The sequence below is a fragment of the Prunus mume genome, linkage group LG4, assembly GCF_029339155.1.
Source record: "Prunus mume cultivar Tortuosa linkage group LG4, ASM2933915v1, whole genome shotgun sequence".
In the NCBI taxonomy this organism is placed as follows: domain Eukaryota; kingdom Viridiplantae; phylum Streptophyta; class Magnoliopsida; order Rosales; family Rosaceae; genus Prunus; species Prunus mume.
Genome location: NC_142701.1, coordinates 25411837 through 25431153, shown reverse-complemented (window position 1 = coordinate 25431153; position 19317 = coordinate 25411837). Strand labels below are relative to the sequence as shown.

The window sequence follows — 19317 nt, the reverse complement described above, 5'->3', positions numbered from 1 at the left end:
GTTTTTTTCTCTAAGTTGTTCAAGTGGGTTCTTCTAGTGAAACCGGTGGAGGAGCATGGAGAATGACGGAAGATATTAGCTTGTGTGAGGCTTGGCTCCAAGTTAGTCATTGTCCCGTAAATGAGATCAAATTCTCATATGTGGAAAAAAATTCATCAGAATTTTGTGAAAGGGTAATTGGTTCACCCGTACGGATCAAGCATTATCTAGTAGGTGGAAAATTCTTAATAAAGAGTTGGGAAAGTGGAGAGATGCCTTGACAAAAGCGATGAACAACCATAGAAGCGGGCAAAACCTTAGCAGTGAGGTAAATTATTTGTAATTTTTTTCTTTATTAATTTCTATGTCATATTATATTTTATTTAAAAGTTTCTTGCAATTTATATATTATGTTAATATTTCTTGTATTTCCAATATTAATATGAATGTTTCTTGCAATATTTATATTTTGTTTTGCATTTCTAATAAATGGTTAAAGTTTCTTGCGTTTTCATTAATTTTTTTAATACTTGTTGCATTGCAATATTTTTTTTAGTTTCTTGTATTTCCTTTTTATTTTTATTTTTATACTTGTTGCATTGCCAATATTTTTTAAAGTTTCTTGTGTTTCCATTAATTTTTTGTTATACTTGTTGCATTGCCGGTGTACAGATTTTCCAATCACAAAATCGCAAAGCTCTCCAAAATAGTGGACTTCCCTAGACATCCACTGAAAAAGAAGGGGAGGCAGATAAAAAAAAACATGAGAAAGAACATCGCAAAATGGACACATCACCACCATCCATTACAATGACTTATCAGCCCACAGTTTACCCAACTTAAACCAAATTAGGGTTCACTTATTTTCATGCTAATTTACTTCATTAGATAGTCAAATCTTTCAGAATTTATTCAGTTCAGATTAATTATTTAGCATCATGGAATGCCATGTTTATCAATTCAAATGAAAATTTGGAAGACACGTGCCATGGAGTGTGGTTGGTTAATGGTCACCGGATTAAATCCTATCAGACAGAAAAAGAAGGGGAGGCAGATAAAAAAAAACAGAGAAAGGCAAAATGGACACATCACCACCATCATTACAATCATCACTTACCAGCCCACAGACCCAACTTAAACTCCAAACAATTCTCCCCCCTCTAACTTTTTCGTCAACCTTCTTCTCTTCCCTACCTTTTCCCTCCTTTTTCCAACCCTCCCTCCCTTGCTTCCACATCCCTACACACTACTCTACACCTCATCTCTCTCTCTCTCTCTCTCTCTCTCTCTCTCTCTCTCTCTGTGATGTACTTATAAGTAATATATATTTAAGTGCATGACAATTGACGAAGAGTACAAAGACCCCTTCTTTTCAACAGCATCATTGATGCTTCTCTAGTTTAAGTTATATTTGCTTCTCTTTCTTTCAACCCAAAGAAAAGGTAGAACAAGACTGGAGAAGGAGAAGAAGAAGAAGAAGAAAAAAGAAAAAGTTATCAAACAGAAGAAGAAGCAGAAGCCACCAAAGAGAAAAGGAGAAGCAGCAGAAGACACCAAAGAGAAGAAAAAGAGGATGGTGATGAAGGGTGGAAGGTTTATTTATCCTTTAATTCAAGTCTTCTTCCTCCTATTGGGTCATTTCCTCTGTTCAGGTGACTTGATTTGTCTTGTTTTGAACTTTGATTTGCTTCTTTTCAACTTTATATCAGCATCTCTCATCTTCTTTTGTTAATATATTTGGTAATAATCTCATTAGCTTCTTCGTCTTTTTTCTTTGTTTCTTTCTGCCTTTGACAAGTATATATATTTTTATTCTTTTCTCTCTTCCCATTAACTTTCGGCGTACTAAGAATCTATGTATGCATTGAGAATCTCCTTTTTTTTTTTTTTTTTTTGTTGGTGTCTGAGTTTGGATTGAAATTCTGATGAATATGTATATGTAATTTTCTTGCTCAGAATTTTGTCATTTCAAATGCTGTTCTTGTTCTGCATTCTTAATAATCTACATCCAAACATCTATTGCTTTAAATGTTGCACATCCAAAACATCTCATCTTTCTTTCTTTCTTTAAGGTACACATTTTATTTTGTGGATAAAAAGTTTCATTTTCCAATTCTTCTAGATACAGTTTCATTAAAGATGCCCTCTCTCTCTCTCTCTCTTCCTTTTTTCTTGTTCTTCATTTTCAAATTTTCAATGATGGTTCATGTTCAATTTAGCTTTTCTCTTCTTAGTATTTCCTTATATTTCTTCCAAGAACATAGGTCCTTTGTGGAATAGGATGTCAGCTAACCTCTTCTTAGTATTTCTTTATTGTTCCAGTTCTTTGAAGCAGTTACATGATTACATTTTGAAATTAGCAGTTTTTCAACTTGGTAAGACCCTATTTGGGTACCATATATTGGACAGAAGTCACTAAACTTTTCAGTTTTCACTATTTGCTTTAAAGTCCAAAAAGAAAACTTTGCCTCCCTCAGAGCAAGTCCAGCGCCCAACCCAAACTGGGTGAAAGGCTATCTGGCGAGCCCGAGATGGCTCTAGTGCAGGGCCTTTAGCCCGGTTTCATGGTGGGTCCCACGAGCTAATGAAGCTCAAGGGCAAGTATTGCCGGGCTGAAGCCAGTCTGGTGACGTCGAGCACGGTAATTCAAATTTTTACCGTTGGCATGTGAATTACACGCGCCAACGGTAAAAATTTGACTTCCGTCGGCGTGATGCCGGCGTCACCACCGACAACCTCAACGGCGTTTGCCACGTGGCGCAGGGACTCTTGGATGGCTTTTTTCCAAAATCAAGACGGTCCTCGTTTTTGGCTAAAAATTTGCAAAAAATCTTGAAAAAATTTTGAAATTCTTTTAAAAGAATACCCAAAAATTCTGTATTTTTTCTCTATAAATACCTAACCATTTTATTTACTTTCCACACTAAATCTTCATACAATTTCTTCTCCATCCAATATTTTTTACTCTCCACTCATATTATTAACTTTCCACACCAATTCTCCATACAAACTTTTCTCCTTCCAATATTTTTTTATCTCCACTCACATTTTTCACTTCCACACCAATTCTCCATACTCTTCTCCTTCCAATATTTTTTACTCTCCACTCACATTTTTCTACTACTTTCCATTTGTATAAAAAAACGAATGGCATCTTCTGTCGAAGTCGGAGGCTCGTGGTCAACGAATGAAGATATTGCGTTGTGTCAATCTTGGATGAACATTAGTCATGACCCTATCACGGGCAATGAGATGAAGTTTCATCACATGTGGAGCAAAATTCATGGAGAAATACCTCGTACCAGAGTAAACGGTATTGTTGATTTGGTACGTGACTTGGGGGGAATGACCTTGCAATATCTCGTCGAACACCGGGGATTGACCAAGGACATTGAGGTCATTCTGAGATCCGGCAATCCCGAAGAAGGCATGCCAAAGCCAACAATCGAATGAAGCTACGGCCTCCAAAATTATACATTTTTGGCCCTTCCGATTCCCGTACTCTCCTTGCCAAGCAGTAGGACAGTTCTTCCATTGCCAATGCATGCAATCGATGCTTCCAATCATTCATGGGAAACCTCGAGCCTCGCCTTTTTGTAGAAGTCCGTTGCAGGTCTCTTGGCATGGGTTTGCGAAGGTACTCCCTCGTGTACAAATTTTCCACTGCATCACAGAATCTCACCAAGCACTCTAGGATAGTAGATTTTCCCATCCTTGCAATCTCATCCACCTGCTCTGCAGATGCCCCATAAGCAAGCATCCGCAAAGCAGCTGTAAGTTTTTGCTCCGGGATAAGACCCAAAGCTCCAACAACATCATGCTTTTGAATGAAATATGTGTCGTAATTACAAATATCATGCATGATTTTTTGGAACAAATGTGGCTGCATTCTATATCTCTCTCGAAACTTTAGAAGCAGGATATAATGAATTTGGGATAAAATAATCCTCCATGAGATTCTTACCCCGAGACTCTCTACGTCTGTCTACATTCGGGCATGACGACGACGGTGTTGCCTTGATTGATCCATCATACAAACCACTGCTGCAAGCATTTGTTCCTCTTCTTTATCGGCGTCCCGATCTTCTTGAGCACGTCTACGTCGGATTTCTTCCCTTTGTTTCTGTTGCCTCTCCAACACCCTCAACAAGTTTGACATTGAGAGTAGAATGTGTTTTCTAAAATATGAGAAATGAAGGAATAGATAAGAGATGGTGTGAGAGGTATGAGTTGATGGTGTAGTTTTATAGAGGGATTTAGAAGATAGAGATGACACGTGACACAATTTTAGAGGATGAAAATCTTATCTAAAATATGAGATTATAATTTATTTTTTAAATATCTGAAAATCTTATCTGACATGGGACACGTGGCACAATTTTAGATGGGTGAAAATCTTATCTGAAATCTGAGATTATAATTTTTTAAAAATATCTGAAAATCTTATCTAACATTGGACACGTGGCACAATTTTAGAGGGTGAAAATTTTATCTGAAATCTAAGATTATAATTTTTTTAAATATCTGAAAATCGTATCTGACATGGGACACGTGACACAATTTTAGATGGTGAAAATTTTATCTGAAATATAAGATTATAATTTTTTTTAAATATCTGAAAATCGTATCTGACATAGGACACGTGACACAATTTTAGAGGGTGAAAATCTTATCTGAAAATTTAATTACAAAATATTATCAAAATTAATGGTTTAAAGTATAAAAAAATAGGAAATAAAGTACAATGAATAGTAATAACCTTAGATTTGCCCTAGACTTTGCCCTCATGAGTAGAACCACAAATGCAAAGGTTGACACTATTCATGTGAATAGTTGCAGCCCTTGCTTGCCCTTGCCTTAGACTTAGCCCTTGTGAGTGGAGATGCTCTTACCAATCAATCATTCAAATATACTCGAGTCGGTTGTCCATATGTGCAAAATCCATTGCGAAATATGATAACTTGTTGGTTCGTGAAAGTTTGAAAACATTTATATGGGTTGATGTTATTTTTTGAAATAAGGAACCACTACCCTAATCAGATTTGGCACCATTTTATTTCAATGTTCAAAAAGTGCAAAGTTGAAAAAATAAAGCTTACTGTAGTTTTCATTTCTAGTACAGGTTTGAAGGTGACAAAAATGGGAAAGACGTTGGGAATATGAAAGAACAAGACCACGAAAAGAGAAGGCTACTGAGTGTACAAATTTCCCCACGAGAATATTCGGTTGCAAAGATTCCTCTTCCTTCTCCGCCTCGTCTTTCTCCCTGCAAAATAGAACAAATAAGAGGGCCACACCCGGGGGATGTTGGCCAAAGGCCCTCCGATGCCTAAATTAGTTCAATTGAATCATATATAAAACAATAGCTGTTTCAATGTCCCTAGTTTGCTCAATCACATAGCAGACCGGATCAAACTCCTTAGTCAAGCTTATGAGCAGTTTTTGAACCAACCGTGCTCTGGGTAAGTCTTCCCCATATCCCTTCATTTGATTTACCAACTCAAGCAACCGAGTGAGATACAAAGACAAGGTTTCATCATCCTTCATTCTTGTGTACTCAAAATCTCTACGCAGACCCTGTAGCTTAATGGATCTGAGACAGACCCTTGAATAATACCTAGTGCCTTAGCATCCTTCATTAACATAGTTTCTTTCTCTGATTCTGATGACCCCTCTGCCTCAATCTTCTTTCCTTTCGATTATGAGATTCTAAGTCCCTTTTCAACTAAATCCCAGAGTCTGTGTGATTTGAAGATGGTTCTCATCCGGATCTTCCAAAATTCATAGTTGTCACCATTGAATATTGGAGCCCGAAGATCACCACCACTTGACCCAGCCATTTGAGATATGAATCAATGAACTGAGTCTGAAATTTCACGTTGGATTTCAAAGCTCAGTTCCGACGCCTATTTCCAAATCCAACCTTCGCTCTTGATACCATGTTGAGATTTGGATTTGGATTATCAAGAGAGCTCAAGAATTTTTGAGAGAGTGAGAGAGGTAGCTAGGAGAAAACAGAATTTTGGAAATGTTCTCTGGTGTGTTCTGCAGAACCATTGCAAAGATCACGCCTTTTGTATTTATTCTAATTCTCTCATTTACATCAGCCAATCATTACCATTGTGAATGTGACACATGGCAGTACAAGGCCTAAGAGCCATTGGAAACTAACTGACTACTTTACACCTTAGACTTGGCATATGAGCTCAAGTCACTTAACTAACATAATGCTTAATGAAGCTAAGAGTAAAAACAGACTAAGTAAATTACTAACTAACAAGTAATTAGCTAGTCAATTTACATTTTAATAGAAACATGGTGTTGAAATGAATGTCATTGTTGTCACAGCAATTATAAACATGTACTGCAAGTGTGGAAGCATGGAAAAAGCTATTCGTGTGTTTGAGGCAACCCCCAGAAAAGGGTTGTCCTGTTGGAACTCCACCATCATGGGGCTAGCCATTAATGGTTGTGAGGAAGAAGCAATTGAGCTATTCTCAAGGCTTAAATCTTCGAATTTTATACCGAATCATGTCAGTTTTCTTGGTGTCCTAACCGCGTGCAACCACTCGGGAATGGTGGATAAAGCAAGGGATTATTTCTCAATAATGAGAGGGACATATAAGATTGAACCTTCAATAAAACACTATAGTTGCATGGTTGATGTGTTAGGCCAAGCTAGACTTCTTGAAGAAGCAGAGGAGCTTATAAGAAGTATGCCAATGAAAGCAGATGCCATTATTTGGGGGTCTTTGGTCTATCATCTTGTAGGAAGCATAGAAACATTGAAATGGCTAAAAGGGCAGCAAATTGTGTGATTGAATTGGATCCAAGTGACAGCTGCGGTTATGTGCTTATGTCAAATGTTTATGCTGCCTCTAGTCAATTTCAGGAAGCAATGAAGGAAAGGCTTTCCATGAAGCAGCAGAAGATAGAGAAAGAACCGGGATGTAGTTTGATCGAAGTGGATGGGGAGGTTCATGAGTTTCTAGCTGGTGGAAGGCTCCATCACAAAGCTCCAGAGATTTATTCTTTGTTGGATGAGTTGGGATTTATGTTACCAGAAATGGCATAGGTTATGATAATTTTGTTTATCTTTATATAAAAATTGAACTTTAGGTAAACAAGAAAAAACCCGAGAACTTGGTAGCCCAAAATAAGTTCCTTTATTGGATTGTATTGAACATGTCAAGGGAGATTCTCACTCTAGTTATCTTATCTGGTGTAATATGATATTTTCCAAGCTTCTTATCTGCTATCACGGAATTCAATTTAAGAGAATATTACAGGGGGTAGTTCTTTGAAGGCGAGTAGTTTTAGAAGTGTGTTATTGTTGCTGTTGAAGATGTGTGTAAAAAAGTGTTATTTAGGCTAAGCCAGTCCAGATTGCTCCTCCTCGTCTTCATTGTGAAGCAGTGGGCATGATGTTCTTGACATTCTCTTGCAATCTTTCAAAGGCTCCAACTGCACCTGTAAACAATGTTTTGAGGTATGGGTACGAGGAAACAGATATAAAACTCACAAAACTAATGATCCAGAAAGGAGGGCAGGTATCTCTAAAGTTGGCAGTAGGATCACCAATACCAAAATGTAGGTAAGAGCTCCAAAAAGGAAGCTAAGCCTGCTCATGAATTTTCCTCAATTTGAGTTGGGGCGAGCTTCGAGTATATAAGCAGCGCCATTTGATGCCCTACTGAAAAAGGTCAAGGCAACACTAATCCTCACAAAATTTGGATCGTCTATGTCAAGTAGAGATGCCATTTCGGCTCTCTGCTGCTTCAGCGAAAGGAGTGCGCCTTGCATAGCGATGAGAGAAAGTATGTATTTGTGCAACTCCGCTTATAGAAGGTTCTTTGCTTGTGCTGTTATAATTAATGAGAAAGTTTAATTAAATGGTATTGCAATAACTAGATGTGAGAAGTTCATTAATATAACGGAAAACACATGTTGTTTGAAGAATGACATACTCACCCTTCGAGGAGGCGTAGAGAGTTAGCCAAAGTTGTCTCCTCCATTCTAGTTCCAGCTCCAGGGCTTCTAATCATCTCGAGCTAGCTAGCTTGCTTTAGTACATGTGTCCTTCCTCTTATAGAACACTTCCACCAGTTAGCCCATTTCCATGGCAAGGGAAGCCTTAGGGTGGCTACTATTCATGTGAATAGTGGCTGCTCTACCTCCCCCAGCAAAGTGTGTTTCCAATAGTTTAGGCTTGCCATGGCAAATACTATTCATTTTTTTTTTTCACAACTTTGTTTACTTAAACATTTGATTTGGATAGTATTTTCGGATAAGATTTTTGGGTTCCTACGTGTCAATACTATTCATATCGGATAAGATTTTTAGTTTCTAATTTCATATAAATTTCAAAATTCAAAATTCAGATAAATCAATACAACTAATAAAATAAAATACATGAATGACCACTAATTATTAAAACAAAACAAAAAAACACAAGGAAATGAAAGGCCAGCAAACTAAGAAATGAAAGGCAAGATTTTATTTTATCGGATAAGATTTTTGGATAAGATTTTATTTTATTAGTTGTATTGATTGGTATTTATAGAAAAAAAAAGTATGAGGATTTGGTGTTAAAAGTAAAGAGTATTGGTTGGTATTTATAGACACTGGCGGACTCGGAATTTTTTTAGCGGAGGTGCAATATTGACTAAGTATGAAAAATGGTTTTTCGGAATAATCATTTTCTCAAGATAATTTTTGGTGGCTTTTATTCCTTACACATCAAATAAGAAAACTTGATTTTATGAGATTTTAATATGAAGTATATATTGACTTAATGAGCCATCATTTTTAGCCTAAATTGTATTTTTCACTAAAACCAATTTTTCATATTTTGATTAGGTGGGAATTTGATTTTCTAGTATTTTTATTTGAATCCAAATGGGGGGGTACTTCCTTATTTACATTGTAAACTTAAGTAAATGGAGTAATATAAAAATAAATAAAAATAAAAGGACAAAGATATTTACTTAAATGTTGAAAATGAAATAAGGTATAGAGAGAAGAAAAAAAAGTATTTTTTGGTATTTTTTTTCAAATTTTTCAAATTTTTTCAATTTTTATTACAAAAATTATGATCGGAGAGCAGGACACGACATGACACATAATTGTTGTGGATCTGTAGGCTGGCGTTACGACGATGTCGCAAGGGCCAGCCTAACTGGAGCTCGAGTCAGCCCGTTTTGCTGGGTCCCACCATCTTGCCCGGGCCTGCCTCTACTGCTGGAAACGGATTTTACCCCCAAAACACTCCAACCACCCCGAGGTGGGGGCGCCTCCCAAACCCCACCGCTGGAATATACAAACAAAAATGGGTTTAATTGGGCTGTTTCCTCCCCGTCATTGACGGATTGATTGACAAGACCGAAAATATTTTACACAGCTTATTTCGACAAAGCACGTTCTACAAGGTAGTGCACAATATGCACTTATGCAACGCTCTTCACAATCCTCAGAAGGGACTCTTGCTAGACACGTGAAATCACTTTCCCAATTTATCCTCGTTTTTACTTTTTTTATTCTTCTGTCTTTCTTTGTCTCGGTTGCCTCGCTCGCTCTATCACTTCCCCAAGAGTCTCCAGACAACATCCGTAACTGTAAGAATTTTAAATTATATTTCATATTTACTAATATTATGTTTGTCTGACCATGTTTACTTCTTCTTACTTCTTCACGAGAAAGACTTCCCTGGCACAGGTACGTGAGCTCAGCAAACCACATTAGTATCCCAAATGCTGCCGTGCCACCTTCCGATTAACCTCCCTTTGTCTGACCTTGTCTACTTTTTCTTCTTCACATCGAACCTGCTGGAATTTTAAATTATGTTTCATCTTTATTAATATTATTTTCGTCGGCAACGGATAGGGTGCATCAGGTGCATGGATGCGCATTTTGTCTTTAATAGAGCATGTCCACATGCTAATTGATTGATAAACAAACTAAAATATAATATGCTACAACAGGTAAATGTTAAGGCTTAAGGTTAAGAGAAAAACAATGCAATTGCATAAGGGTCGTGCAATTATGCCCTTTTTATTTGGCAATTGGCATATCATTTGATATGTCATTTCTCAATTTACTTTATTATATTTGACTCAGGATGAAATGATTATGAATTTTGCAATGGCATTTTTTTAGTGGGAAAGCATGCAAGTGATTTTCTGTGGTTTTGAACAGAGGTGAAGTAGCCCAACTGTATTTTATATAGGTGCTCTTGCACTTGTTACATGATTATATACTTAATGATACATTAACAGAAAAACATGCAGAAACAAAGGCATTTGAAATTGTTTTAGTAAAGCTTAATGCTACAGTGAAGGCAATAACAGTACATCTGAAGAACATTAATGCCACAGATCAATAGAGACATGCATTGCTGCAACCATGTTAAGTTTTTGACATGGTCCGGGCTGATGCCCAGGAGTACACCTCAGGAGGCACATTGCCATTAGTGAGCAGGTTCGGTGGAAGTCCATATAAATCCGAAATATCCAGGTGGTGGTGACGGCCATTTTGGTATTGTTGGTTTTGCAAAGCTGCAGCAACTTCATCTTCATCCAGTGGCAGACGATCAAAAGTAGCGTTCATGAACGATGCAGCCATGATCACAACAGGCCCTGAAGCAATGAGTGCACCAACCACACTCCCACCCACAACCTGCCCCTGAGCCCCTGCTAGATAGATGGTCAGGCCTGTGATCCCAGGAGGGGCTGGAGGGGGCAAGATTGACCCGAGCAACGAGAGAATTTCAAACCGGCCATGGAGGGTCACAATTGCTCCAGAGGAAGCTGGTTGTCGCAATGTGACATTGGTCACACAGCCACTTCCACTCAGTATGCAAATGCCCCTCTGCTTCCTCCTTGCAAAGTTGGTTAGGCTTTCACTCACATCACAGCCTGAACTTACTTCCATAGCATGAGCACGAAGTGCATTAGCGCTGTCACGGGTGACTATGATGGGCGGCTTTGGCTTGTTTTTGGAACCAGCTGGCCTGCCACGTGGCCTCCGGATACTCTCCCCCTCAGCTGCTGCAGAAATTGGTGGCACTGCCTTTGGTAACTTGGGTGCCATAAGTATTGCATCAATGCCAGGCCTGTGGTGGCTGTTACTTTTATCAGCGTCTTGGTTCCGATCAATTGCAGTTTTGGACACAACAGAAGGCACTGGTAGATCTGCACCTCCTGCCATTAGTGTTGGAGCTCACTCTTTTGCAATCACCAGAGATTCACCATGAGCTGTGTTCAGAAAGTGGGTTTAAATAGCAACATTTCTACCAATAGTTTTATCAAGCAAACCACAAAGAATGATCCAGAATTAGGAGATGTTTAAGTGATACTCCACCAACCTCAAAATTTATCACTAGTTTTATCAAAACCAACATCATCACTCCTCTCACTGCCTACCTCCCAACTGACTTTTTCTTCATGTCAATTGCCTTCCCTAACAGTAACGTATACCCATGTTACATGTATTATACTTAAATCATTCAACAAACTCAACAACTCAGTTCCTTTAAGCTTAAGCTACCAACCTCAACTCTTTTATTTTGGCTGATAAACCATGTTAATTAAGGTCATTTAATGCGCATTTCCTGCCTTAAAAATATCTATTTAGAGAAATCGGTAAAGCAAAGAATGAGAACACTTTCACTAGGGCAATCAAAATTTGCACGCTATCCCATTGAAAATAAAAAACATGCCCCAACACAGTTTCGTAAGATACAACATTGAGGCATAAGGCACAAAACAATAACTTCTCAGTTTAGAGTATGTACAATTGGACAGCCAAACAGAACCACCATAGATTCTGAGCTATAGTAACACCCTAATTTGGCAACTCCAAACTCACTACAAGTCCCATGGGAAAAAAAGTAAAAAATGAGAAGGGGAAAAATTTTCGTTAGTAGGTCCGCTGCCAAATCTGGTGCAACTGCTGAGGTGACAGGTCTTGAATCCCAGCTAAGCTTAAATCATTGAGGCTTTGCCGGTGATGTTCTTGTGTTATGCCCATTTGGGACGGATAGAAATCGGGGTATCCTGGGGATCCATAATGCTGCAACTGTGAGGGCATCTGTCCAGCTTGCCCTTGTCGATATCCTGCATTCTGTTGATTCTGACGAAGTAAGTTGTCATATACGCTGTCTGGAACAGAAGACAAGGTTCTTGAACTCTGCAAAACACAGCAAAAAGGAACTTTAAAGTAGATAACTAACAATCAAGCATAAAAATCTATGACCAAGCCAGTGGAGATCAAACAAGAAAGTCATGGTAAACTACTGCTCAGAAGCACACAACAAACAAGAAGCTGCACAAACAAAAGTTGTGCAAAAATACTGCTATGCTTCAAGAAAGGAAGTTTTCCATATGCATAGGAAGCCAATAATCACATATTATATGCCAACTATTTGTTCCATAATAGTGGCATGCCATCCCAAAAACTATACAACAAATCCTTAAACACCACCACCATTATAAACACACAATACATGTCAGATAAAAGATGGAATGAACTCCATTTACTGACTTTACAGTAAACACAAACAAAAACTTAAAACAAATATAGTATCAAGATGCTCATCTCTACCTGATGAAGAGGGGTTAAATGGCTTCCATCCTTGTACCGAGCACGCAAAGCATCATCATAGTCACTCATGCTGACGGGAGCAGCAGATGCATTTTGCAAGAAACTCCCATGAACGTTATTAGAGGCCCCAAAATTTCCATGACCACCAACAGCAGCAGCAGATGGTGGCAATCTGCTTACTGAGGCACCACTTCTATACTGCGGAAAGTTGTAATCCATGCCAGCCACAGACTGCTGGAATGCACTACCACCTAGATATGCTTGCTGCAAAGTTGATGGTGCAGGGGAGTAGCTCTGAGTCATGGAGGGTAGCCAATTATGTTCGCTAACTGTTCATAAGAAAGGGCAGGTTGCGAGTATGAACGGGATGTTAGGTGCTGAGGAAGTACAGAAGATGCCTCAGACATAGGGATGGAGCCTGGTCTCAGAGCCTGTATGATTGTAATGCCATGGATATCAACAAGCATTTTATTCAATTTAGTCAATTTGAAAAGAAATGTGTGTGTGTATTGAATGCGGGCCTCAAATTCATGATCAGGGGTTTAATCCACTGCAAGAGACAGATAACATGAGTGTGATGCACAAAAAGGTCACCCATCCCTTACCTCTGACACGGAAATTGTTGGATTGTTTATAGATGAAATTGCACTGCTGTATCTTGAAGGCACTGATGGTGTCACCAACAACTGTGAGTATGACTCCAATAGATCACTTCGCATAGAATCCGAATATGCCTGTGGATTTTTTTTTAATTTTAATTTTTTTAATTTTTTTGAGAGAGAGAGAGAGAGAGAATACAAGGAAATCAGACCACATGCATAATCAAAATATTCAAAGACTGAAGAAAATTAGATGGCAACTTTGGGAGACACCAATGAAGAAAGCAAGAGAGAGATCCAATACTAGATGATGCGATGAGATGGATAGAGAACAGATCTATGATCACTTAAAACACCAAAATTTCCCTTTCTTAAGAACCTACAAAGATTCAACTGCAGATTCAAGAATGGGCAAATCAGCAGTTAGAAGAACTAGGGACACCAACAGATTGTAGATGTGCATAATTTCAAATATAATTTTCTTTCATGTGTACACACATGAAAATTCTTAGGAAAACCCCAATACCATGACAAGTATAATAAACCCATATACCAACTTCATGAACATCAAATGATTGAAGATAATGTACAAATCATGGTTCAATTAGGATCATCATTTAGATACAATATAATGTAATTGTGTGGCACTTAGATAAGTCGTTCCAATGCACACAAGCAACTACTGATCAAATTCAGTCAATAAATGAGAACCCTTCCTTAATTCAGCAGCAAACAAATATTCTTTAAGTAAATTTAGGTTTTAGCCACAAAAAAAATTTAACTTTTGGAAAAAGCCAAAACTTTTTCAAAAAAGACAGAAAAACCTCTCAACTTTCAAACCAAAGACATGCAAATGTAAAGGATTCCTTAGGAAATCCAAAAATAAATAAGGGCAATTTTGTCCATTTTGGCTTCTTTTAAAAAATTTCTCTCTCCTTTGATCTTTTCCAAAGTCTCCCTATTCTTTATGAGTTGTGAAAACCACAGAATACAGAAAGTTAAGAATATAACTCTACCATATCATTTTGACGAGGAGGAATGTTTCTGAATTTGGGATCTGCCCTAGCAAAAGACGATCCAGAACTTGCTCTTTGGATGTTCTCCGAATCAAAATCATGTAGAGATGAGGCGGAGATGTCTTTATGTCCAAGTGTAGGTTCAAGGATATCATGTTTTATCAGCTCTGGCTGAGTCAAGTCATAACGTTTAGCATCTATGGTTGTCCTTCCTGTATCATATAAGGATCCAAGAAGTTCGTCATGATTGTACCCTGAATTGAAAGACTCATGCCTTGTATCCAAGTGCCCGGTTGATGAAACATTTATTCCTGTGGAGAATCCTCCCAAGTCATTTTTCAAGGAATTAGATGGCGACCTAGAAAATGCAGAACTAGGGCCTGATCTGAAGGTGCCAAAACTCAAATGCGAACAATCAGCTGCCAACTCTTGCAAATTATTTGGAAGGACTACTGCACAATTATCTGTAGGCTCCTCCTTTCCTAAATTTAGTTGTTGCATGTTCATAGTAGCTGATGATACAGCCACAGCGACATCATTGGAGACAGAACGATTTGGACATGACACATTTGAACCAAAGCCAGTTCCTGGAATTACACAAACACAATGAACACAATAAAGACAAAAGAAAAGGTAACATAAACTTTGGGTGGTAAAGATAATAAACTTTAAGAGTAAAAACATAACCGTTTGTTTTCTTTCAAATATTTAACCATACGACATGAAGGTAAATTTGCAACCCTTCTCCACCAAAACTATCACACACCTTCATCTAAGACATTTCAGTTTCACAAACCAAATCCAAACCTGACCACCACCCTTTCAAGTTTCGAATCCCAGGCTCTGTGCACTAGGGTAGAAGATCACATCAATAACTACACAAATCTAGTCCGAAAAAGGGATTTAGGAAGATAAAAAAGCATCAGGTCTTCTATTATAAAAAGAAAATTATTTCGCAAAACAGTCAATTGGCTATGCAAGCAACTTCCCCAGTAAATTAACGATTTCAATCAAGGAAGGTTGAAGGAAAAAGTGACAGGAACAATTTTTATCATGCAGAAAAATCAAATATATTAGTAAATAAACAAATAAACTTATGCTGATACAGGTCGAAAAAATCTTCGGAACATAAAAGAAACAAAAAGTGAAATTATAAAGGCAACAAAGGAAGTTAAGACAAAACGAGACACAGAACTGTGCTTCACTCAGCCAAAGATTTTAGACCTAACAAATCAAACAAGCATGGATACAAATCATGCTACCAACCCAAAACGTTCAGGCATTGATATCTGCATTGTTCACTTAATAGCTATCCAAGCACAAGAAGCATCATGGTTTTTGTAAATGTTATCCATCACAATACAAACAGTATCAGTAAAGTAAATTACATTGTTAGAATTGTGTTTCATGCCAGTATTGATCTGGATTCTAGCATCATGAATGTCATTAGCAATGATATCTTACTTCAAACGTTGACAAAAGAAAAAAAAATCATCCCAAATTCATATTTAAAACAAAAATAATTACCTTCCCCATTCTCATATGCAGACCTATGAGAATCATAGGAACTAGAATTAGAAGACAAATCATCAACACAATAAGATCTTCCACCAGAAGCATCCACCATCTTCTGTCTGCTGGAAGCAAAAGCATAAGCATTGTGGTCTGAACTAAGATTTTGACAACTATAATTCCCCTCTGATACTTGGACTTTATGAGACTGGCAGTCCCTTGGCAGGTTGGAGTCATTGATATAGAGATTAGATTGATTAGCATGTATCTCAACATTTGCACTTGAAACTGATGACCTACTTGCAGCTGTGGGCTGCTCAATCACAGGCCATTCATCATGGAAGGCATTCTGTCCAGAAGTATCACCAGGTTTATGGATCATCTCTGATACACAAGAAGGATTCTGAGAGTGCATACATCGGTGCATCTCTGGTTCCATAAATGCAGAAGTTTGGGAAGATTCCACACTGCAATTACATAAATTTGTTGCAAATGCATCCTGATGGGAAGATGTATCAGATGAAATATGTGAGCCTTTGCAGGGTGGCCTACCCATCTTAACAATTTCAGCCATTGAAAGATGTCCTGAGCTGGTACCAAAAGAAGTGGATTGATTTCCCGGAGAAGGTTGCACAGATGCAGAGGTTGCACCATCACCTGACCCTATTGAAGTACTTAGAGAATCACTGCAGCAGATATTAAAAGATGACTTATCAAAAATACAGCAGAGCATCTGGCTAACCTTACCAGTAATTTCTAGAAGAAAACAGAAGCAGCATAGACTAGGAATTTCATTTTAGAGTTTACCTGTGAGATGAAGGTTGCTGGCTCATAGTTCCTCCCATAAAATGGGAAGCTGCAGGAGCAACAAACCCATTCTGTCCCTTGCATGCAGCTTGACCGAGCTCTAACAGGAGGAACACAAAATGTTCACAAATTAAAAACATGCAATATTCAAATGCACAACCATGCAACTCATACAAGAACGAGACAGTGAGTTTAATATACCATTGGAACTAGTTTGAGTTGAACCACACCATCCACCATTACGCTCACTACTACCTCTAACTCCACGATTTGAACCACTGCTGTGAACTCGCAACTTTGAATCTTGTGTCTCCTTCATCTGAATATTTTAAAATAAATAAAAAATAACATGAATTATAAAGAAATAGAAACAGAAACAAATAATGTAGCAAATAAAAAGGAGGGAAGCCCTGTTAATCATTCCAATTGCACATTGAAAATACATACCAGAGAATCAGAAATGGAAAGGAATCTTAAACTGAAAATTCCAAAATACGGAAAAATAGAACAGTAATGATCCTCATCACACTAATAAACAAGCTGTAGGCATAAGACAATTGTGATAACGAATTATTTTTTATGATACTTAATAAATTAAGTCCCAAAAAATTTCCACTGTTGCTAACTTCTGTCAAAACACATTAAAACCATTAGAGGACAAATTAAAATCGGCGCATTTTACACAAAACAAAGTTAAAAGTGAGCGCATTTTACACAAACCTCTTTCCTTCTTTCACGTTTGCTCTTCACTTCGTGAAAAGTATCTACACAATTACAGAATACTAAATCAATGATGAATTTGAATATTAATTAGATCCAAAAGTAGCGGAAGAAAATTCCGTTCAATAGATACGTTTAAACTTCAATGCACTAAAGAGAACGGCAAGGAAGACATTTTACGTAAAAGAAAAAATAGCATATATTGATGATTAGTACTAGTAAGTGCTTTGAAAAAATAGCTTTAATAAATCAATATTGAATGAGCAACAACCTACAAAGTGCTTTGAATACATCCATTAAGTATTAGAATACATAATTAAACTTTCAAAAATTACCTTCAAATTCTACATATAGGCATTCATAAGTATTAGAATACAGAATTAAATTTTTCCTAATGCATTACTTGGATGAAGTACCCAGACCTCTAGGACTACACAACAAAACATCACAATTTTCAATTCGTGTTTGAAAATTTGGTCGAAAATCTAAAGAATAAGGTGAATAGAACAGAGTGAATCTCCCAAAATCTCCAGGTTAAAGGTCAAAATTTTAAATAAATCCAAAATTTCACAGGAAACATATTCTAAAGCCAAAACAGATTTTTCCTTGTAAAAAGTCCATAGGCACACTATATATAAAAAAAATCCTCCAATACCTATAACGGCTGTGCCACAAGGCCCACGACATTCAAAGCTTTGAACTTTCCTATCTCCTCCTAATGTTTCTCAACATCCAAACACCCAAAAAAAAAACCTAAATAAAAACTAAAAAAGTTTCATTCCTTTCGCAAAACAAAAGCATCAAAATCTTTTTTAATTCTAAATAAAACTGATAAAGAAAAAGGTGGTGGCGTGGAAACCTAAAGAGAGGAGGCGCTGAACGGCCTCGTTCGGGTCCATATTGCAGTCTTTAAGCACCGAGTAGATCTCAGGCTCAGGGCAGTTCACAATCTCCTTGAGGCTCTGCACCATCTTCTTCATCCCCGGCGAAAGCGGGGCCGCCGCACCATTCTTGGTCTCACTCCCCATCCTTCTCTCTCTGTCTTTCTTCAAAAAAAATAATCGAAGAAAATTTGCTCGGGAAAAAATTTTCTTTGCGGCTCTCGCTCAAGATTTCCGATCAGCCAAACACAACCAAAACCCTCAGTCTCTCAGTCTCTCTCTCTCTCTCTCTATCTCTATCTCTGAAACGACATTACAAAAATCTCTCTCTATCTTTTGGCTTTTATATACGACCCGGTTTTTTCTTTTCCTGGTGGACTGATTAAGAATTAGAGTTTAGAAACAGCAAGTCAGGGAGGGCTGCTAATTTCACGGGCGGTTATAGTTTTTCGTCACAGTCCATTGCCCTTGCGCGCCACGCTGTCTGTGTTGCCTATTTGATCACAGGAATGGACGGCTGTGGAGAGGGTAAGATTTGGGAATGTAAGATTGGCGGTGAGATTAGGTCCAAGATTAGGAAGATTTTTAGGGTCGTTTCTAGGTTAGAGACAGAGTCAGTACTTGTCGTCAAAAGTAAATAGTACATATTTAAATATTTTAATTGTAAAATTTTACCAAATTCCTTTTTATTTTTGTACATGCTAATTCTTTTTAGGTTTTATTAGGGTTGCTTGTTAGCAGAAAAGTTCTCTAGCGTCGGTATTGTAATTGACACATTTTATATTTTTCTGGTGATATGGTTTTATAATTGACGTCTTAATTAACAATGGAATAATCATGCGTACGCTTAGCACATGTGAATTAATAAGTTATAAAACGTTACGTAAAATAAAAGTAAACTATGATAGCATGTGATCGATTAATCTTTAACATTTTAGTGTAATACGAACGGATATTATCATAGTCATACTAACCAGTTTTGGGAAAGAATTTAAACATTCCATTATTAATAATATTAGGGAGGTGAATCCAGTCGCACTCAAATTAGCATTCTTTTCTTGAGAATCAAGAATGGCTTAAAATTATTATAGTATTTTACATAAATACATTTTGGGTGCTTTCTTTAAAAGGACACTTTTGATCTTATGCTCTTCAATTGGTCGGGCTGTTGATTATAAACGGATCAAAATCGGGTCAGTGGAC

The 19317-nt window shown here is 37.5% G+C and overlaps 2 protein-coding genes and 1 pseudogene across 2 annotated transcripts; 1 reads left to right on the top strand and 2 right to left on the bottom strand.

The window, feature by feature from the left end:
• The first annotated feature begins 6305 nt into the window (after window positions 1–6305).
• LOC103328834 (pentatricopeptide repeat-containing protein At2g42920, chloroplastic pseudogene) lies at window positions 6306–7054 on the top strand (annotated as a pseudogene).
• A 3127-nt stretch (window positions 7055–10181) lies between these two features.
• On the bottom strand, window positions 10182–11220 carry LOC103328835 (Putative AT-hook DNA-binding family protein). Its single transcript, XM_008231239.2, has one exon. It carries the CDS (start codon window positions 11182–11184, stop codon window positions 10384–10386), a length of 801 nt encoding a protein of 266 aa, XP_008229461.2. The 5' UTR covers window positions 11185–11220; the 3' UTR covers window positions 10182–10383.
• A 426-nt stretch (window positions 11221–11646) lies between these two features.
• Window positions 11647–18433, bottom strand: LOC103328787 (uncharacterized). Its single transcript, XM_008231199.3, is given in 10 exon segments — window positions 11647–12165; window positions 12580–12884; window positions 12887–13010; window positions 13185–13313; window positions 14195–14781; window positions 15722–16392; window positions 16514–16613; window positions 16715–16832; window positions 17234–17277; window positions 18093–18433. Coding segments are annotated over 10 exon segments (2517 nt in total). The 5' UTR covers window positions 18262–18433; the 3' UTR covers window positions 11647–11895.
• Between the last annotated feature and the right edge of the window lie 884 nt (window positions 18434–19317).

What these genes read in the sequence shown, in the direction of transcription:
- LOC103328835 (XM_008231239.2), bottom strand. Translation starts at nt 11,184, where the DNA reads ATGGCAGGAGGTGCAGATCTACCAGTGCCTTCTGTTGTGTCCAAAACT.